The 22,617-nt window shown below is 35.4% G+C and overlaps 1 protein-coding gene across 3 annotated transcripts in view; it reads right to left on the bottom strand.

Moving 5' to 3' along the window:
* Positions 1-22,617, bottom strand: part of YTHDF3 (YTH N6-methyladenosine RNA binding protein 3) — a 40,463-nt gene that overhangs the window by 11,592 nt on the left and 6,254 nt on the right. For 2 of the 3 annotated variants that reach the window (XM_021688606.2, XM_021688607.2), the window contains exons 3-4: positions 22,140-22,225; positions 11,130-12,728 (exon numbers count right to left, since the gene is read on the bottom strand). In XM_021688606.2, the coding sequence (XP_021544281.1) occupies positions 11,130-12,728; positions 22,140-22,225 (1,685 nt within the window). The remainder of the gene's footprint in view (positions 1-11,129; positions 12,729-22,139; positions 22,226-22,617) is intronic. The other variant, XM_021688608.2, reaches the window with a different exon arrangement.

Here is a 22,617-nt window from a genome sequence, read left to right as displayed (position 1 = left end):
GCACCTCTTTTTCCACCTCTGGCCTACAAGGAATATTTACCAAGTTCAAAACAGAGTCTACTACAAATAAAACTGTATCATCTTTTTTTTTTTTAACTGTATCATCTTGAATATACAAAATGTCACTCAATGGTTTATCAGAGAATTTGTCACTTAAATATGCAATATAAAAGTTTATGGTATCCGGGTACCTGGCTGGCTCAGTCAGTATAGCATGCAACTCTTAGGGTCATGATTTCAAGCCCCACGTTGGGTGTGGAGCCTACTTAAAAAAAAAAAAAGCTTATGGTATCCAGGTGCCAAAATCTACTTTCCAAAGAAATATTCTCCAAATTTTACAGTAAAGATAAAAGGAAAAGCAAGATTTTATGTACTGAATTTGTTTCTGTTAATCATAATCAACTCATTCAATAAAAAGGAAGTCCATCCATAAAAAAAATTTACCAAAACGTAGTTGAGCACAGACTTTGATTCATTCTTCATCCTAAGCACTATAATTTGATTAATGGGAAAGCATTAAACTAAATGTCCTACTTGAGAAAAAGAAATATAGAACTGTCAGGGAAATGCTGACTGTTGTCACAGGTACAGTTATCGTTCAAGTGACTTTTTTTTTTTTAAGATTTTATTTATTTTATTAATTTGACAGAGAGAGACACAGCGAGAGAGGGAACACAAGTAGGGGGAGTGTGAGAGGGAGAAGCAGGCTTCCCGCTAAACAGGGAGCCCGATGCGGAACTCGATCCCAGGACCCCGGGATCATGACCTGAGCTGAAGGCAGACGTTTAATGACTGAGCCACCCAGGTGCCCCTGTTGAAGTGACTTCTTGTATATTAACAAAATCTTGGTTACTCTGAGAAAGACCTATCATCTCAGAATTAAAATTATTCCCATTATGAAAAATACTGTATGAGGTACTAAAACTTACTCTTTCAAAATACCTAACAATATAAAATAGTATACATGACTAAAATTCATAGAAGATTCTAGAAATTAAAACCATTTAATAAGGATTTTATTATAATTATGCCTTGCTTAATTCTACATAAACTGCAGGTTTCCATCTCTTTCTGTGCAACTAGGTAAATGCCATATTTTGGAAATCCATCTCAAAGTTACAGGCAATTGAAAACTCTAATTTCTTTTTTTTTTTTTAAAGATTTTATTTATTTATTTGACAGAGAGAGACACAGCAAGAGAGGGAACACAAGCAGGGGGAGGGGGAGAGGGAGAAGCAGGCTCCCCGCAGAGCAGGGAGCCCGATGTGGGACTCAATCCCGGGACTGACTCCAGGATCATGACCTGAGCCGAAGGCAGGCGCTTAACCGACTGAGCCACCCAGGCGCCCAACTCTAATTTCTATATAGAGATAAAAGAGCTATTAAACAAAAAATTTCACTTGAGATTATGTTTCCTGGTCAATAAGGATTTATAAGAATGAAAGAAACTAGTAGGATCTAAATGACTCACAATCAAGTGCAACAAAAGTAAAATTTCAATAAAAGGATTATCTAGTCAAAAGTAAATTCTGTCGTGCAGATTACTTAATCTGCACAAATATACTCAGAACATGACTGGTTCTTTGTTTTTTTTTATTTTCCAATTAAACTAGCTTTATCATTATAAGTAATACGAACAAACAGCAAGTTAAAAGTAAAAAGTAAGCTCCCCTATCCACCTCTAGCCCTTTTTTTTTTTTTTTAAAGATTTTATTTATTTATTAATTGGAGAGCGAGCGAGAAACAGCACGAGAGAGGAGAGGGTCAGAGGGAGAAGCAGGCTCCCCGATGAGCCGGGAGCCCGATGTGGGACTCGATCCTAGGACCCTGGGATCATGACCTGAGCCGAAGGCAGTTGCTTAACCAACTGAGCCACCCAGGCGCCCTCTAGCCCTTTCTATTTTAAGTTCCTCCTATGGGTTGCCCCTATAAGTAGCATACTAATACATCAATTTCTTGTTTTCTCAATGCAGACACTATCAATTCCCATTGTATATAAGTAATTTATACAGTGGATGGATATGTTATATTCTCCTTCTCTTCTCCCTCCTTACACTAGAAGCCACACTATTTTTAGTTTTAGTGATGATCTTTATGACTCTAAATAATACGCAAGGCACAAGTGCTTGATATATCATCTTTAAACAATTCATTGTTACCTTCAGAAAGATGAGAAAAATACTGCATTTAGTTGTTACTCTTCCTCAAATCTTTCCTTCCCATTCCATTTCATAACATTTTGTTCTAACTATAACTAAATCTTTTACATGTTAGTGTCCATTTCTACAGATGGAAAAACCAAGAGGCAGCATTCATTATGTAACTTGAATGATCAAGTACATAGTTCCTAAATTTAGAAAGTACAGCAATTTAAACCAATAAAGAAAAATTCAATGACATTCAAACTTCCCAAAGGGAAAGAGATTCTTCAAAGCATTTACTCATTTAACAAATATTTAATCACCTATTTATTTATCAATCATTAGGTGCTAGGGATTCAGCAGAGAACAAAGCAAGCCCTGCTCTCACAGAGCTTATATTCCAATGAGAACATGATTAGCTAGCAATGTTATTTTCTTTTTAGCTTCCTTCACTTCTCCAAGATCAGTGGTTCCCCACTGAGGGCTCATTTTCATTTGTCAGGCTTCAAAGACCACAGTGCCAATTTAACAGACTGAGTGGAGATGCTTATAGTCCTGAGATAAACTACATACAATGAAGACCTATCTGATGCACAGTCCCTGTTGAGAGATACTTATTCTAGTATAACCAGTTACCAGGTGTTACCTTTCTTGAAATCCTTTTTCTGCTGAAAAACCTCTTCAGGTTACTTTCTCATGAAGGATAATGTGGCTACTCCTGTACACCTGAAATCTTTATTTTGCATTTCCCCTTAAATGATAAAATGTGACACTCATCTTTAAGAACATAATTCTATATACCCCATTCCCCTCCACTCTGAAATAAGATTTTCCCTATGAGTATCCAGAGTTGTAAATGGAAAAATTCTGATGATAATCTGATTCTCCTTTGTCTGCAGTACGTAATTTGTTTTTTGCTCAGGAAGCTTAAGATTTTCTCTTTATCCTGTCTTTAGTACTTTTCAATTTGAAATAATCCTGCTACTTACTCAGCTTGAGCCCATTCCTTCTGCAACCATGTATCTTTTGTCTTTGGGCATTTTTCTCCAATCATTCTTCCCTTTGTTTTGGGAAATCTCTTTGATTTGAAATTTCAGATTAACTGGATTTAAAACATTAACATTTTATTATCTGCTGTACACCGATTTTTTTTTTGACATTCATGTTTCTCATTTCCAAGAAAATTTTCTAGTTTTCTTTTTTTACATATGAATCCTCCCTCACTAACAAATTAAATTTTTTTATATTTTAAATTATCTTCTGCTCCCTAAATTCTTTGAGTCTGTCTTCACTGTTCTGCCATTAAGCTTGATTTTAATCAAATATATCAAAAGTATGTGTTCAAATCTAAGAATGAAGAACTAGGCAAATACTATGATAACTAGCATGGATTCCTCTTCCAGTTTTAAGTTTCACCAATATCCCTTACTCTAAAAGACACAGCATGACTTTCCAAGTATTATATTAACCTGACAGGATGTCTAGCAGACTCTTCCATGGGGTGCTTTGATGGCAAGGTAACCTGGGGACTTACTCCATTGTCAAAATAACCAGAAGAAAAAACAAAAAGAAAGTCAATCAAAGACCCAGTGATGAAAAGATGGAATTAGCTTCTTAAAGTCCTTGTCTTCTATCACAAGTAGGCCCAAGAACTTAATGAAAAACATGAACACACTAGGAAGAGAAATGAAAATTACTGTAACCACAGACCCAAATGTAAAATTTAAAACTAAAAACCCTAGGAAAAACCATAGGAAAAAATATTCCCAAACCAAGGAAAGGCAAAGATTTGGGGTCAGATTAGTATAAGCCTTCTAAAATTGTTTTTACTATTTAAAATTGTTGGGGTGCCTGGGTGGCTCAGTTGGTTAAGCGACTGCCTTCGGCTCAGGTCATGATCCTGGAGTCCCGGGATCGAGTCCCGCATCGGGCTCCCTGCTCAGCGGGGAGTCTGCTTCTCCCTCTGACCCTCCCCCCTCTCATGTGCTCTCTCTCAAATAAATAAATAAAATCTTTAAAAATAAATAAATAAATAAATAAAATAAAATAAAATTGTTTTGGCTATTCTAGGACCTCTACCTGATCTTAGCCTAGGGCTTATACTAGAAAAAAGGCATAAAGGACACCACAGATCAACTGATAAAGAGTATTGTAGTTATGTAAGAGAATATCCTTATCCTTAGGAAATATACACTATACTTTTTGGGGGTAAAGAACCATGATATATGGAACTTACTCTCAAATTGTTAAAAACAAACAAACAAACACATAAAACAAACAGGGAAGAATGTTAATAGGTAAATCTGGATAAAAGGCATATGAGTGTCTCACATATTATTCTGATTCTTCCAAATAGATTAAAAATTATTTCCAAATGGGGCGCGTGGGTGGCTCAGTCGTTAAGCGTCTGCCTTCAGCTCAGGTCATGATCTCAGGGTCCTGGGATCGAGCCCCACATCGGGGTCCCTGCTCCGCAGGAGGCCTGCTTCTCCCTCTCCCACTCCCCCTGCTTGTGTTCCCTCTCTCACTGTGTCTCTCTCTGTCAAATAAATAAATACAATCTTTAAAAAAAAAAAATATTTCCAAACAAAAAAAATGAAGGAAAAAAAGATTCGCGAATATTGTTGCATGCTCAATCATTCCCCTATATTACTAAGGCACCAATGTATTTTGGCTATTTTCCTACTGATGAACATTTAGGTTGCTACCAGTCTTTTTACTTCATTCTATTTACTTCATTCTTGTGTGTTTTCTGGAGTATTTGGGAAGTTTCTCTTGGGTATATATCCAGGAAAACTGAATTATAAAATATATGAAATGTTCAGCTTTATAAGAGAATGCAAAACTACTTCCCCACATAGCTATTATCAATTTAATGCTCCTATCTGCAACTGCAGAAGAGATTTTGTTAATCTAGTTTCTCCAATACCTGATACCATCAAATTCCTTAATTTTGCCAAATGAATGGATATAAACTATTTTCTCATTATAGTCCTGACTTGTATTTCCCTAATTATAAGACTATCTTTTAATATATTTATTAGCCATATTTGGTTCCTCTTTCATGAAATGACTATCCATCTTTTGCCCATTTTTCAATTGGGTTCATCTTTTTCTTAAACTGATTCACAGGAGTTCTTTACATATTCTTGATACTAATTTTTGGTAGGTTACATCCAACATTCTTGCAGTGCCTAACATGTCTTTCTACTTTCTTTAAAGCATCTTTGGATGAACAGATTTTTTTTTAAGTAGACTCCACACCCAACGTGGGGTTTGAACTCACAACCCAAGAGTCACGTGCTCTACTGACTGAGCCAAGTAGGCGCCCCTTAATGAACAGATTTTAATCCGGTCAAATTTTATCAATCTTTTCTTTTATAATTAGTACTATTGTGTGTCTTAAGAAATCCTACTTTACCCAAAGACCGAAGAGTATGCACCTGGGAAAATGTGACCTCCATATATTAGAAGGTTTGAAGAATTTCAGCAAAATACCAGACGGGTCATGTCAAAAGAGAACACTAAACAATGACTTGCAAATCCTTTTATTTCAAAAAGAAAAAAGGCGTAACAAGTAAAAAAAATTCTACCAAAACACCACTAATTTATCCTTCTTGATGTAACCAAGGAGGACCTACAACAGACAGGGAACAAACACATCCTTCATCACTGGGATGCCAAGAGTATTTAAAAGCAGTTATGCTGGAAAGCTAAGCTAAAGTGCAAGCGTGAGCTTATCTAAGAGAAAATCTACAAATAAAAGTCTACACATTCTTCCTGGACAAGGGATAACAGCACCAGGAAGAAAACTGGGCAAGGATATATGATACCGCAAATGCTAAACAGTTAACAAACAGGGAAAACTCTTTTCTAACATGGTGGTTTCAAACTCAAAGCAAAGTTAAAGTACGCCTACTAGCACATCCACTGTACTGGTTCTCCCTTCTTACTCTCACAGGCTGATGATTCACTCTTTGACTGATAAAGTTGACAATCAACATGATTCTCTCATCTCCACATGTGCAGTGTGGGAAGAGAACGTGCAACTAACACGAAGCATTGAAAGGAAGAAAGAAAAAAACAACACAAACCTGTTTTGCAGCAAATACGTGACCTGGATGATTCTCTTCCAGGTTCAATGGTGACAGAAAAAAAGTCAAAATGAGTCAAATCGTTTCACAAAAAAGGGTACTAATAAAACTATAATAAATCAAACTAAAAAGCTTCTGCACAGTGAAGGAAACCATCAACAAAACTAAAAGGCAGCCTACTGAATGGGAGGAGATATTTACAAATACAAATGACATATCCACTAAGGGGTTAAAGACCTGAATGGACATTTTTCCAAAGAAGACAGATGGTCAACAGACACAAGAAAAGATGCTCAACATCACTAACATTAGGGAAATGCAAACACAATGAGATCTCACCTCACACCTGTCAGAATGGCTAGTATCAAAACGACGAGATAACAAGTATTGGTGAGGATGTGGAGAAAAGGGAACCCTTGCGCAGTGTTTGTGGGAATGTAAATTGGTGCAGCCACTGTGGAAAACAGTATGAAGGTGCCTCAAAAAATTAAAAATAGAAATACCATACAATCCAGTAGTAATCCCACTTCTGGGTATTTATCCAAAGAAAACCATACTGTTTTAAAAATATGTATACACCCCTATGTTTATTGCTGCAATATTTATAAACAGCTAAAATATGCAAGCAACCCAAGTGTCCACCAATAGATGAACGACTAAAAAAGATGTGGTGTGTATTGTATATATACACACACAAATACAATAGAACATTACTCAGCCACAAAAAAAAAAAAAAAATGAAATCTTGCCAAATGTGACATGGATGAACCTAGAAGGTATTTTTTTTTTTTTTAAAGATTTTATTTATTTATTTGACAGAGAGAGACATAGCGAGAGAGGGAACACAAGCAGGGGGAGTAGGAGAGGGAGAAGCAGGCTTCCCCACGGAGCAGGAGCCCGATGTGGGGCTCGATCCCAGGGTCCTGGCATCACGACCTGAGCCGAAGGCAGACGCTTAACGACTGAGCCACCCAGGCGCCCCTGAACCTAGAAGGTATTATAGTAAGTGAATTGAAAGACAAATACCATATGATTTCACTCACTTATATGTGGAACCTAAAAAACAACAAAACAGAAACAGGCTCATAAATACAGAGAACGGTACAGGAGTGAGGGAGTGGAGGGTTGGGGGGGGTGAGGATGGGTAAAACAGGTGAAGAGGATTAAGAGGTACAAACTTCCAGTTATAAAATGTCAGAGATCAAATGTACAGAACAGGAAATAGCCAATACTGTTAATTACTGTAGTAACTTTGTATGGTGACAGTAACTATACTTACTGTGGTGAACATTTTGTAATGTATTTTAAGTGTCAAATCACTAAGTTGTACACCTGAAACTAACACTGCAGGTCAACTATACTTCAATTAAAAAAAAAAAACTATATTGAGTCCAAATCATGGCTGCCAGAAGTTAGACACTGGGGAAGAATGCAAATACAAAGGTATAGTACAAGACAATTTTCCGGGGATGATGAAACTACTCTGAATCCTAATTGTGGTGGTTATCTACAAATGTGTTAAAATTCATTAACTGCCCACTCCAAAAAAGTGAATTATACTGCATGATTTAAAAAAAAAAAACTTTTAAAAAGGATATGTACACGAATTTATAGGCGTTTCATTTACATTCTCCAAAAACTGGAAACAACCCAGAAGTCCTTCAAAGGTTGGATGGATGAACTGTAGTAAATCCACACAATGGAATGATGCTTAGTAATTAAAAGGAACAAAGAACTGATATATAAAACAACATTAATACATTGCAAAGATATCATGCCGAGTGAAAGAAGCCAGTTTTAAAAGATTACACATTGTGTAATTCTGTTTATATGACATTATGGAAAATGCCTTATAGAGTCAAAGAACAGATTAATCAAAGGGGGAAGGAAGCATTTGACTACAAAGAGGCAACAAAAGGGAATTTACAATTTTACTGTATGTAAATTTTAAAAAAGAAACAAGTTAAAAAGCATATGAAAGAGGAAGAAGTTTCAAAAATGGTAATTATAGGAAGCAGAAATAAGCTTTAAACAGTCAGCTTTGTGCTCAATAAACAAGATGGATTCTGGATCAAAAAAAAAAACAATCAACAGATGTAAGTGGTAGCTAGATGTAATAATGTAAGCAAACTAATATTGTCACTGAAGAATTCAAAACCTGACAAATCACAAAATCAACACAAAGCAAACCAAATTAATGACATGGAAATTCAAATTTTAAAGTCTCCAAATGCAGAGAAAAATGATAAAGAACCAATAGCACCCAAGGACAAAGATGCACTGTATTTTTCGACATAACCAGAAAAAGGAAAATACAAATTAAAAATTCGGCCTATAGACAGATTAAGGAAAATTATAATAAAGGTCCATATTAAACACATTCCACATACATATTCCTATTCCAAGAATAATCTTTTTGTACACAGAAATAGCTATTTCCAAAGAAAGAAAATTTAGGCTGGCCTCAGACTTCTCCATGATATAAAACTATAAATAATGTAATATAAATATAAAACTGTAGGTCTAAGCCTGAATAAAAAGCCTGTGACCTAAGAATTTTATATCCAGGTAAACTTACTGTTCACATATCATGGTCAAAGAAAGACATTTTCTGAATCTAGAAGGACTAAATACATTTATTATAAATATTTATATTATATATAAATAAATATATACACCAAATTACTCTTCCTAAAAAAAAAAAATAAAAAGTTACATAAGATTAAAAAAAAAGGATTCAAAATAAACATGTCAAAGGTGGGTTCATCATCAAAAGACTGGCAGTAAACCATGAAACAATTTAAATGTACAATTTTGAAGTTTAAAAATTATTAACTTTAAATCACTATGGTATGTGATTGTAAAACAATATGTAACTGTCATAAATAATTCCTGAGATAATTACATAATAAAAAAATAATAAAACTAGACTAAAATTTTCAGACTGGGTAGGGAAGAAATGTGAAAGACATACAAGGGTGACCTCTCCTTAGTAGTGGGAGGGAAGAAAAAAGTTGAGAAATAGTTCCTTGCCATGCATCTTTTTTCCCTGAGCAATCTCATCCCACTTTCGCAGAATCAACTATTTAAGAACAGAAAGCTCCCAAATCTGACTCCCACCTCTAACTGCTTAATCAGAGATTTCACTGTCTGTATTTCTCCAAAGCATCTTACAGTCAGCACATCCTAAAAGGAAAACCTGTACCCCACTTTTCATACCCCAAATCCATTCTCCTGATCCACTATTCGTAATGGCAGTTACAATATGACCATTTACTCAACTGCTGAGCTCAAAAATTCAGGAGCTACTTTCGATCCCTTTTCCCTCATTCTCCCACATTTGACTGGAATCACTAGCACCAGAATCAACTAAGGTTAGCTCATTAAAAATGTACACCACCAGGTCCCTTATCAAATTACAGTTGACCCTTGAACAACATGGGTGTGAACTGTGTGGGTCCGCTTATATACAGATTTTTTCTGTCAAATAGTCAAATACTGTCAAATACAGTACTTTCTCTTCCTGATGATTTTAATACCATTTTTTCTCTAGCTTACTTTAAGACTACAGTATACAATTCATGTAACATACAAAATATGTGGTAATCAACTGTGTTATCAGCAAGGCTTCCTATAAACAGTAGGCTATTAGTAGTTAAGTTCTGGGTGAGCCAAAAGTTATATACAAATTCCAAACTAGGAGTTTGGCACCCCTAACCTGTACATTGTTCGAGGGCCATCCGTATATAAGATTTTCCTGCAGTGGGTCTCAAGAACGTGCACTTCCAAGAAGCACCTCAATAGTTTAAGTGCCCCAAGGTTTACAAACGACTGCTCTAGAATCATTATTTCAATTATTATTCACCAGTGAGGAATGTTCACCAAAATAATTCCCTTGTCTGCACAGACCAAGAAGCCACAAGACATGCAAGTTCACACACAGAAACAAATTGTTGACATTTTACAGAGTTAAGTTCCCACTTTACCTTAATTTCTACATAAGAGCTTTCGATAGTAACCAACATAATTTATTAGAAAAGCTTCTAACTTTATCCCTGCTGCATTTGAAAAGAAATTTAAATGTACTACCTATGGAAAAGTCTGCTAGTTGTCTACTCCCTCCATTCTTTCTTTTCCAAAAATAGGACCCAATTTTCTTTTGTGGTTTGAAACAGAAAACATTCCCCAACCTGTCTTACTCTGTGTGCCCTGTGATCAAATTCTGGCTTATATGATGCAAGCAAAAACAGTGCATAACTTCAGGAAAGTCTCCCTTAAGAGTCCCACAGAGGGTCAATAACGGAGTAAGAAATGAAATTCTGCAGTCAAAATCGAGAAGTCCATGCCTTCCCAACTCTAAGCTGCCTTCCTAAAGTCAAATCCTTACTATACTTTGTACAAGTGCTCTAAGTGTACAAATTACAAAAATGACTCAGGAAAGAGTTTCAGGGAAAAAGTCTATTTTACTTCTCATAAATATGAAATAGTCAAACATTTATTTACAAAACCTGTTTCAAACTAATACATTTTTGCATAAAATTAATAAAACAGAATTAGTACTAGAGTCCCTCACCAGTTCCTAAGTCTGCTTAGTTATAAATGCACAATTTATGGAACTCTGATGAACACAACTCAATGACCTTTATCCCCTGAGTATGAAGAACAGGCAAATTCAGAGTCAGGATGACCCTTGGGAAGAGAAAATGATGCCCATGTGCCATGAGAGGCCCTGAAGGGAGTTTGCAGGGCTCTGTTTCTTAAGCTAAGTAGTTGGTTTCCTTCAGAGTAAAGCTCCTAAACTCAGAATGTAATATTAAAAGGCATTAAAGAACACCCATCCATACACACCACCCCAATAAAAAGACCCTACACAGAAAAATTACTGTACTCTTACCCTACGCATGGCTTCCTCCTCTTCTTGACGCTTTTCATAATGTGCAAAGTCATCAAAGATTGAGGTGGTATGCTTGAAAGTAGCAATTATTTTAAGCACTTGCTTAGCTTTTTCTAGGGGTACCTCTTGAGTGTCCCTTGAATTGGTGACTGGTTTGTTGTCATTATTTTCTAAGCGAATATGCCGTAATTGGTTATTGGGAACATCTTTGACAAAGATCCATTTAACTTCAAATTTGCCCTTCCACTTATCCTGAGACCAGACACCAGCATATGCATTATAGTCCACAACAGACTTCATTTCAGCCACTCCACAAAAATGTCCACTGCCATTCACACTGAAGAGTAAATACAGTGGGCCTTTCCCATTCAGGGAACGGTAAGCTGCATCCAAACGCTTATTACCATGCTCAGTACTACACCAGATAGAGTACTTAATTGAACGGTGTATGTCATCCTCAGAATAGCTTTTAATTATAAACACACGTCCATTCTTCAGGTTCCAGTCAAAGTCTTTGGGATTATAATTGTTTATGGCCTTTAGCTTTTCCAGCACTGGATGCACTTCTACGCTAGAAGGTGAAGCACTGACAGGAACAACACCTAAACCAAAGTTTTCACCGCCCACTCCATTGTTCTGGTTGAATCCAGCTCCCCTATTCCGAGGAGCTACCCAGCGATTCTGCAGCTGCTGCTGTTGGGGCTGCACTTGGTGAGGCTGGGCCTGTGGCTGAGGTCCTTGTTGCTGCTGTGGTTGTGGTGGCTGAGGCTGCTGTTGAGGCAGTTGGCTTTGCACCAATGGTGGTGGTTGAATTAATGGCTGAGGCTGCTGGATTATAGTTTGAGGAGGCAGAACTGGTTGGGTTGGTGGAGCCTTTACCACTGACCCCTTTTCATCCCAAGTTCCAATATTCATGTTGTGTTTTATAGGAGGTGGTGGCACAGCAGAACCCCCAATTCCCACATTGCCCTTGGGTTTAAGTTTCGGTTGAGGTTTGGCAGGCTTTCTGGCAATGGCAGCCCAGGAGGTTGGTTTAGGCGCTGCACTGCTAACTGGGGGCACACTATTGGTTGCAATGCTAGTCATACCACTGCTGCTCAAGGCTGTACCTACAGTTTTTGTCACTGCAGCTGTCAGGTCACCACCAATTTTCAGTCCGGTCATGCCTTGCTCAATACTACTAATGCCAGGCACCTTACTCAAAGTATCATTGCCAAATCCAGCCTGTCCGTCTGTAATAGCTCTCCCAAGAGAACTAGGTGGATAGCCATAACTGCTACTATAAGCAGAACTTTGTGTTGATTGTCCCTGAGATCCACTTGTCCCCCATGTAGAGAAATCAGCATTACCAGGAAAAAAGTTAAATCCATGTTGACCAAGAAATGGAGGGGTATTTCCTAATGCCCCAGGTTGACTAAACACACCATCTGGTATATAATGATGTTCTCCATTACTCATTTGTCCATAGGTTGTCAGATACGGCATAGGTTGGTCTCCAGCCGTGGACCATGCTGCTTCCCCAAGAGAATATGGAAATCCAATGGATGGAGCATAGTAACTAGGCATGTATGGATCTGACATTGGTGGATAGCTGTTACTCTGGAAGACAAAAGATCACAATCAGGAGCGAAATATCCTCTGACAAGCAGGGGAAAAAAAGACTCTGAAAGATTAAAATCAAATAGTTTTAAATAAATGAAAAACCGATGTGCCCATTCCAGATAACATAAAAATCTCAAATCCGATTTTATCAAGACAAAGATTTGCTGGTAATTTTATTTTAAAATATTTGTTATAAAATTGCAGGATTTTTCGGGGGGGGAGGAGATGGGTAGGATGGGGATAATTTTTAAGAGTTAGATCCTCTGGCACAATTTAAAAATACCATCATTTCCTCAAAAATCTGAATTATAAACTCCGCACACACGAATTGATCATTTACAGCCAACTTTATTTTAAGCAGCTGATGTATCCAAAAATTTATATGCAAAGATTAAACAAACCTGGAAGGTATGCCAAATAAATAGAGGAACTATAGTATACCTATCTATACAATGGGATCCAATTCAGCAATTAAATTTTGTACTTTTATTAAAATACTCAAACTGAGAAAGAAAATAATGATTCAAGATTATACCTATGGCATGATCTAAATGTTTGTTTTGTTTTGTCTTGCTCGTTTTGAAAAAGAATCAAAACAAAATCCTTACTTACTATGATTTCTTAATGGTGGGATAACAGGTGCCTCTTTTCTTTGTACTCTAATGTCCAAATTTTACCCAATAAAATCACCTTCCTGTTCAGAATTTTAATTTAGAAACAGTGAGTTCCTATATTTTTTCCAGAATTACTGCAATTAAATCTCATTTGTTTTGAATACTAACTAATCATTTAGTAATTTGCCAAAAATGAAGGCACCAAATTCTATTTAAAGAAAAAAAAAAAACCAACTTTGTTACTAGCCAATGTAAAAAATAAGATATTTTAAGGATTTATTTTGAAATGGGTTTCTTAGGCCAAAAACATGTCTGAGAATAGATTTTCACTCTGGTTTAGCTGTGATTTTTTAAGTGTTGGACAGACCTTTAGAATGTATAGAATTAAGCAAAATTTTAAAATTAAATCCAGTCAGGGCAACTAGTACTCCCCCTTATAAGGGTGAATACCATTCTAAGGGCTGATAATTCACTTAATATATAGAGGCATTCTTATCCTAAGTCCCCTGGAGCAGAGTATTTAACTTTTTTTTTCTGTTACTCTCTCAGAACTATGCTGCCACTACTTTCCCATCCAAAAAAGTGTATCAATATAAATATGTAACAGTAACTTCATAAATACTACCTGGAATTCAACTGAAATTTCTTTCAAAGGCCTATCAATGAACACTGAGATATTATCACTATTAAGTTACTTTGACACACCTCACAACTGTTGAAATTGTCCACTGTCTATGAGAAAGTTAATTTAAGATTTTGTCCTCTGAAATGATTCTGATATAAGATATAAAAATAACTTATGAGAATCAAATAAAGGTTGCATTTAAATTAATAATTGTGACATAGACTTACTGAGTATTTCCAGCAAAGCTTGGACTTAAAAACAAAAACAACTCTGTCACTTAGTACTACTTAAAGAAAAAAAGGACTTTTTAAATATACTCAATATATTTTACTATATTCAAAATGGGAAATAAATGGGTTACTGTTTACTAATTTAATTGAACATATTCTTTAACGGTATTACATAATTATTAACTATATTTAAAAATATATTCAAAGAATGCTCACAATATTAGTATGAAGGAAATAACGAACATTTTTGGAACCACAACAGTACTGGCAACACCACACAGACCAACATTGGAAACACTGACTGCCATATTGAATAAAGAGAAACCCGAGGAAAGCTAACAATCACCAACAACGTTTTTCAAAGAAAAAAATCTTTCAGAAATTAGTAATGATTAAACTTTACTAGCCATGAAGAGTGCGCGCGCATGCGCACACACACGTGTGTAACCCGATCACTAAGTTATTTGCTAAAAATAAAAGTACTCAAAGGGCTTCACATTGACAAGGAGGTCCCTGTGATATAAAACACTTAAAAAGCTTAATAAAAATGAATAGGTCAGCCAATATAACATATATAATAGATTAACATTTTTTTAAAGATATTATTCACTTGAGAGTATGCAGGAAGAGAGCACGCAGGGGGGGAGGGACAGAAGGAGAGGGAGAAGCAGACTCCCCATTGAGCGGGTAGCCTGATGCGGGGCTCGATTCCTGGACCCCGGGATCATGACCTGAGCCAAAGGCAGACGCTTAACTGACTGAGCCACCCAGGTGCCCGTGATTAACATAGTTTTAAAATTATCTTTTTTCTGAAGTTGCTAAAAAAGATCCTTTTATTACTTTATTATTTATTTCAACCACTTACTGAATGCCTACATTGTGAAAAATACTGATACGTTCATTCTAAAAGAAAACCTACAGTTAAAGAGACACAAAACACAGGGAAGTGAATAAATCCCACATCGGGGAAGAGCAAGAGAGCTGTGCTGAATAGGGAGGTAATCAGTTTCAAAGTCTTAATTTAGAATGCTGGCACTGAAATCTGGACTCAGTACATCCTTACCTGGATGTGAGAGTGGAAAATCAGACCAGGTAGAAAGTTTATTTATTTATTTGAGAGAGTGAGAGAGACCGAGAGAGCACAAGCAGGGGGAGAGGCAGAAGGAGAGGGAGAGGGAGAAGCAGACTCCTCGCTAAGCAGGGAGTCCAATGTGGGGCTCCATCCCAGGACCTGGAGATCATGACCTGAGCCGAAGGCAGATGCTTAACCAACTGAGCCACCCAGGTGCCCCGCGGTAGAAAGTTTTTAAAGTTCATTCCTCATAATCAAGTTTTTCCAAATTACACTTCTAACTTACATTGAATTTTTTTTTTTTTTAAAGATTTTATTTACTTATTTGACAGAGAAAGACACAGCAAGAGAGGGAACACAAGCAAAGGGGTTAGGAGAGGGGGAAGAAGGCTTCCCGCTGAGCAGGGAGCCCGATGCAGGGCTCGATCCCATGACCCTGGGATCATGACCTGAGATGAAGGCAGCCGCTTAACAACTGAGCCACCCAGATGCCCCATGTTGAATATTCTTATTTCACCATCACAAATGCTGAATTTTGCAGTTACCTACCAAGTTCGTAACTTATCTGTATCATCTGTATCACAGTAATTCAGAGGTTAGCAAACTAAAGGTCAAAGAGTAAATATTTCAAGCTTTGCAAGCCAAATAATCTCTAGTTGCTGTCAGTCATCTTTCTTTCTTTTTTTTTTTTTTTAACAACCCTTTAAAAAGCTACTAGCTTAGGGTTTTTTCCAAAGAAAACAGGGCATAGACTGGATATGATTCCCAACTAGTTTGTCCACCCTGTTTTAACTGATTATCTAATCTGTACTAATTCCTAAAAAAAGGAGGCCAATATTCTCTGGGGAATGGGAAAACAAATTCTGCCAACTCTGTTACCTATGGGGCTGGACCAGGCCCAAACTCTTTAGGGTATGGGGGCTTTTATTAGGTAACTTACCAATTATTTTTTTAAATCATAATTTTTACTACTTCACCTGTGAATTATTGATTTTATCAAAATAATAAGTTTAAATTACTTTAAAGTGTGTCCCATTAGTCACAACTGCTATCAAACAGACAGCTCTGGCTAATAAGCAGAGATACAGTGCTGTCCCTACCTGACTACAGAGCTGTCCAGTGTTACTGCTGCCACCTATACTTGAGTATCTTAGATAAGTGGCTTTCTACAGTTTATCAAACACTACCCATTCATTTTTCCAGTTTTTTCAGTAGTTTCAGCTGAATGAGATGTTTTTTTTCCTTAGCTCCATCAAAGTACTTAACCAGCTTCTAAAGGCAAGGCTTCATTTTGGGTTCTAGTAAGAACAAAGCTATAGGAAACTTTCAGAGTTTCAAAGTAAGATATGGTCAACACATTTTGAATTAGTAGAGCTTCAACTGTAACTGGAAATATTTAAAAATATGTTCTGCTAAATTTAAGACATATTTTTAATTGCTAGCTATATGGAATATCAATCAAAGGAATCTACCTTAGTAGTGAAGAGAAACAAAAGTTCCACTTACTGATGATGGAAAATAACAACTGAAAACTTACTTTCATCTTTTACTTCAAACCTAGTTATAATGAGATATAATCAATATAACAGTTTATGTTCAAATAATCACTTTAATAGAATACTCATAATTTGGAAACTGGTTACAGTGAAATTTTACTATATTCTTTAAAGATATGCAACGTTTAAACCAAATGATGTAAAATGTTTGAAGTTTCCCTCACAGTCAAAGTACTATTTGGAAGAGGAAAAATTACATCAATACATAAACATATAAAGTGACTAAAAAAAAAAATCAATGAATATAATGAAACATACTTGTAACAACAGATCCACAGACCCTTTACCCACAGCATTAACTCAGAAACACAATCTGGGGAGGCCATTTAACATAAGGTTGAAGTGAAGCCATGAGATGTCTAAACTTTAATCCCAGCCCAGGTACTTATCAGCTATGTGAAAGTAGCCAAGTTACTTAAACTGTGAATTGTTTTCTCATCTACAAAAAGGAAATAAAAGATACAGTACCTAAGACACATGAAGTATTCAATCAATAATAGTTATATTTGTTAATACAACTTGCCCCTTTAAAATGTAAATTAATCCCCAAACACAAGATATAATTTCAGACCTATACCAGATCTTAAAGAATAAAAACTCATGGTGTTATGTAGTAGTCAAGGATATGGACTCAATTCTTTAACCTTTTACTTTCTATGTCAGTGATCTCATCAGATCATGTAATTTCTCTAATCCTGACTACGTTGGTAAAATGAGGATAATACCTGCTGATCTTATCAATTGTAAAGATTTTCTAAAATCTACCATGCTAACTACAAAGTGCTATATGAAAGTATAGGAGTAAGGCCTTTTACCTTTAGTTTTTAAAATTTTTTTTTAAGATTTTATTTATTTGTCAGAGAGAGAGAGAGAGAGAGAGAGTGCACGCACAAGCAGGGAGAGCATCAGGCAGAGGGAGAAGCAGGCTCCTCTCTGAGCAAGGAGCCCAATGAGGGACTCGGTCCCAGGACCCTGGGATCATGATCTGAGCCAAAGGCAGACACTTCACTGACTGAGCCACTCAGACATCCCTAGTTTTTTTTTTTTTAATTTGAAATCTAAAATACAGAAAAAATTAAAAGATCTTCGTTATAATTTTATTATAATTATTTCTTAGTCTTACGATATACATCAACTGTTTTTCTAGTATCTCAAAACTTGAACAAGAAGTTCATGATTACTGCTCTGACTTGAGACATTTTAATACAACTCAAATCATAGCTAGTCTTTCACACAGAAACTTAAGATCCATTTTTACTTTCTTTCCAAGAAAGAAGAAGCTATAAATATCCCAGAAGTTCAATTAGAAAGGAAAAGGCGTAATTCACCAATAAAAGCACTTCCGTACAGAGAAAAACAAAAACTGTTTTCTATTAAGAACTTGAGGTACTTCAAACTCCAGAAGAGTTTAGAATACTTTTAATGCTTATGTGTATTTTCTTCTAAAACTTTAAAAATATTATACTTTTCAAAAAGTATACCCTACGCATATCTAATCACAAGGATGTCACCAAAAAATGTATTATACATGGTACCCCGTTAACCTAAATATTTCAACTGTAATTCTTTGTTCCCTAATTCTAGCAGATAAAGCAATCCATTAATTCAACACTTGCCTACTATGTGCCAGATACAGTGCCAGTCACTGGAGACAAAAAGATAAAGAACATGGACTCTGACCTGGAACACTTCCCAGGTCTAATGGGGAAGACACATAGACCCTGAAATTTGATAGGTACTGTAATGGAAGTACAAGCAAAGGAAAACAACCACTCTAGTACAAAGAGCAGGGAAGCAAGTAACTGGGAGAATCAGAAGAGACTTCATCAAGGGATAGATATAGGAGTGTGTGTGTGTGTACAGATCATACAAAGAGTGAGATCATGAAAGAAAATACTCAGAAAATATTTATATTCTTAGAAAATAGTGACTCCTATATCCTCAAGCAAACTGGAGAAAGTTGACCAAAGACAAGGCAGGGAGGGAAATGGAGCAATTTTAAGGGCACTCATAGAACAAATGTATCCACTGTTGTGAAGCTGTGGTAACTCTTTAACATGACAGTGGCACAGACTTGGACTTTAAGAAGACTGCTGAGTGGCAATATAGAATTACTAGTTAGAAAATCACTCCAACAGGCAGAGATAATGAAAACCTTAACTAAGGGCAGTGATGGCCAGGACGATAAGTAACAAAATTCAAAATATTTTTTACTTTCTTAGTTCTCTATTCCACTTCTCTGACAAACATGGCTAGGAATTTATTTTCCCATATAGACAAGCAGACAAACTCAAACTTATTTTTCCAAGTTATTCTTCAAATTTATATGCACAAATTACACGGCATCTTTAACAGTACCATTTAAACCTAAATCTTCCAATCAACTTAATTACCCGATTACTCTGAGGAACTTTAGAGAACTAATTTTAAGACCTGAAGGATGAACAGTTACTTTTCAAATAACTATAAAAATTATCCCTTAAGAAACTGAGCACTAGAAAATAGAACATGTTACCACGGAAGGCCAACAACCTGTTTTTAAAGTATCCCTGGATTTGATCTGAATTAGATCTAAAGTATACAAAACAATTTAAGTCATTAGCCAAAAAATTAAACACTTTTCCAGACAAAAGATTCATTTTTCTTATTCACAATATTAAAATCAGATGAAGGAATTTAATTTAAAGACATACTACACATTTAATTGAAAAATTTCTTAATTGAACATTGAACTATAAATGCTTACATAATTTTAATATGTTACTAATGGGGCGCCTGGGTGGCTCAGTCGTTAAGAGTCTGCCTTCGACTCAGGTCATGGACCCAGGGTCCTGGGATTGAGCCCCACCTCGGGTTCCCTGCTAGGCAGGAAGCCTGCTTCTCCCTCTCCCACTCCCCCTGCTTGTGTTCCCTCTCTCTCGCTGTGTGTCTGTCAAATAAATAAATAAAATCTTTAAAAAATAAAATAAAAAAAATAATATGTAACTAATTACTTGAGATATTTCACCAGTATTTCTAGTTTTCACTAACCTGCTTTAAAAGGTCCATTTTTAAAAATTTTCCCTTTTACCTAGGTGTTATGAGTAACTTGAAGTCTTACACAAATCATCCCTAAGATTTCAGATAATTTTCAATTTTCTCTCCAATAAACCCAGTTTTCAACATTCTATAGTGTGAGTACTCCTTCAAAGGTAAATAATATGTGCTCTGGTTACAGATAATTATTTTTAGTATTACAGAAAGCTAATTGCTAAAAACCTATTCGTTAGTACTGACAAGGAGAGGGAGGAGAGTACAGCCTTAGTGGCATCAAATTTTAAAACTTCTCTTTAAATAGCACATGAATATATATTCAAATATCATTAAAAACCTATTAATAGAAAGCATACGACTTTCTATTTAAACATCATATTAAAACAAATCTTTTTTAGATTTTTGTCCCAAAATAAGGAAACTTTTATAAATACAATTTAAAAATTGGGTTCACTAAACAAATCTCTTCTACTGTTAGAAAATAACAGTTTTCTGACACTTTCAAAGTTATTTTTTTACAACTGCAATCTTATGCAGAATTCCAACATATAAAACAGATAAAAAGCAGAGCACAGCTCTGGTTGCTTCAGGGGATGGGATCAAGAGTACTCTCCCCTGGTTTTCCCTAGGCAGACCTGAAGCACCTCTGTGGAATGCCAAAAAAACAATCTTCTAAGCCCCTGTGACAAATAAATTATATAATCTGTTACCACGTAAAACAAGAGAATTCTTACTGGTTACAATTCTCAAACATTTACATTCCATTAAAATTCCTTGAAAACAGAGGTTGTTTGAAAACAACAGGATCTTTGTAACTATATTCTTGTCTTAGAAAATCATTTTACATTGTAACACATAAAGTATAAAATCAAGTAGCAAAAAAATTCAATTATTTAATATTTAAAACAATTTCCCAAACTTATCTGATCATGAAGACCTTTCTGAGAAAATATCTACTATACTTCATAATATCAGAATTTCTAAAAAAAAGTTGGAAACACTGCCATAAGAGATGTTAACTGAGATTACTGCATGGGCCCAAATAATAGGATACTGAACATTTCTTTTAAAACTTGCACTGCAATTCAAAACAATGATCTCCCTAATTTCCAGTTATACATTTCTTTCACAACCTTTAAGTGCAAAGTAAATCTGTTACCAAGATCATAAAGTTAGATTATATAAGTATGAAATAATTTTTTCATTCTTTTATGAGCAGCCAAACATTCATAGATTTTATCAACCGTTTTTATTCTTTCTCATTTATTTATTCCCTCCCAATACAAGCTAGGAATGTAGATCAACAGACAGAAGTGGGTGGTTAACGAGAAATGACCAAGGGGTAGATCAGGTTTAACAGAACCATGGCTCTCCACACTCCTAAAAACAATCCTACATACCACAAATTGGGAACTACTTCTTTTCAAACTTCCCCTACAACTCTAAAGGCCTACAATGATATTTGTTTCCTTGTTCTTTTACAGTTTAAAAAAAATCTAGAAGATTTCATGGTACATTTTTCATATACCTTTTTTTTAAGCAAAACAACAAAAGCAGTTTTAATATTCTTTCCCAAAAAACTGGTTAATAATAAAAGTTTATTTTTTTAATTTACATTAACAAATGAATGCAGAAACAGTATAGACCAAAGAATACTCTTTCGTTTTTCAATGCTTAAATCTAAATTATACCTGTATACAAACTCAATTATCTGTGAAAAATCTAAACACAAAAGAACCTTAAAAGTCACCAGTTTATTTGATTTTATGAAATTCTCCAAGCCTACAACATAGAAGGCAAGCGTGTTTATAAATCTATTCCCTACGTTAACTGGCTGTATTAAAACTTTAATTCTCAACGAAATTCAAACTAGAATACCTTATAAAAGAGAAAACACTACATTTAACCAGAATTTCAGGCATAATTACTCCTTTCCCACAAACGTGTAGCTAATTAAATCTTGTAATTTGCTTTGGCTATGAAGATACGGCAGCAACATTAAAAGGTTAAATTCTTTCAAAATTAAAAAAAAAAAAGTCTACCATACCATATACAAATAATGTCCATCTTAAAATTTTTATATTTCACAATCTAGTTGCAGCCACCTAGAATTTCCAAAGAATTCTCCTGTACCACAAACCTGCAACTGTTACTCAGTATTATGCAGGCACACTAGACTGATACATGTCATGGTTAGCCTCAATTAAAATATCTATTTGAAAAATCCATTAATACTAATGTAAGTTTAATTTCCTAAATATGGGACTGTCAGACTTACCTGATTTGTCTGGCTACTTAAGTATGGCTCAAAATCATCATCATTTACAGCATCTTTTTGATGAATCGAACCGTTTTGTACTGAAACTAAAAAATATGTTTATATTAGATGTGTGGTAATTATCTTTATGAAACTGACAGAATAACCTAACATTTTCAATATTTTTTGACCAACTCAGAAAAAGTTATCCTGAGTTGTTCTTTTTGTTAAAAATTTAACTTAATATAGGTACAAATATTTATGAGCAACCAAAAACTTACAAATCTTGTATATACCCAAGATTACATAAACTATATATACACTTCCCATTACCAAAAACATAATGTAAATATCTCACTTTCAACATTGTTGCAAACAGTTAAATTGTTGGAAGGGTTCCCTGATACTATATTTGAATCTAAAATAAACACTCCAAATAGTGTTGTAGACAATCGATTGCTGAATGTTCTCTACCTTTGTTAAATCTCTATATAATTTA

Source organism: Neomonachus schauinslandi, chromosome 4 (genome assembly GCF_002201575.2).
Source record: "Neomonachus schauinslandi chromosome 4, ASM220157v2, whole genome shotgun sequence".
Taxonomy (NCBI): domain Eukaryota; kingdom Metazoa; phylum Chordata; class Mammalia; order Carnivora; family Phocidae; genus Neomonachus; species Neomonachus schauinslandi.
Note: the sequence above shows the minus strand (reverse complement) of the source record. Positions and strands in the feature narration are given on the sequence as shown.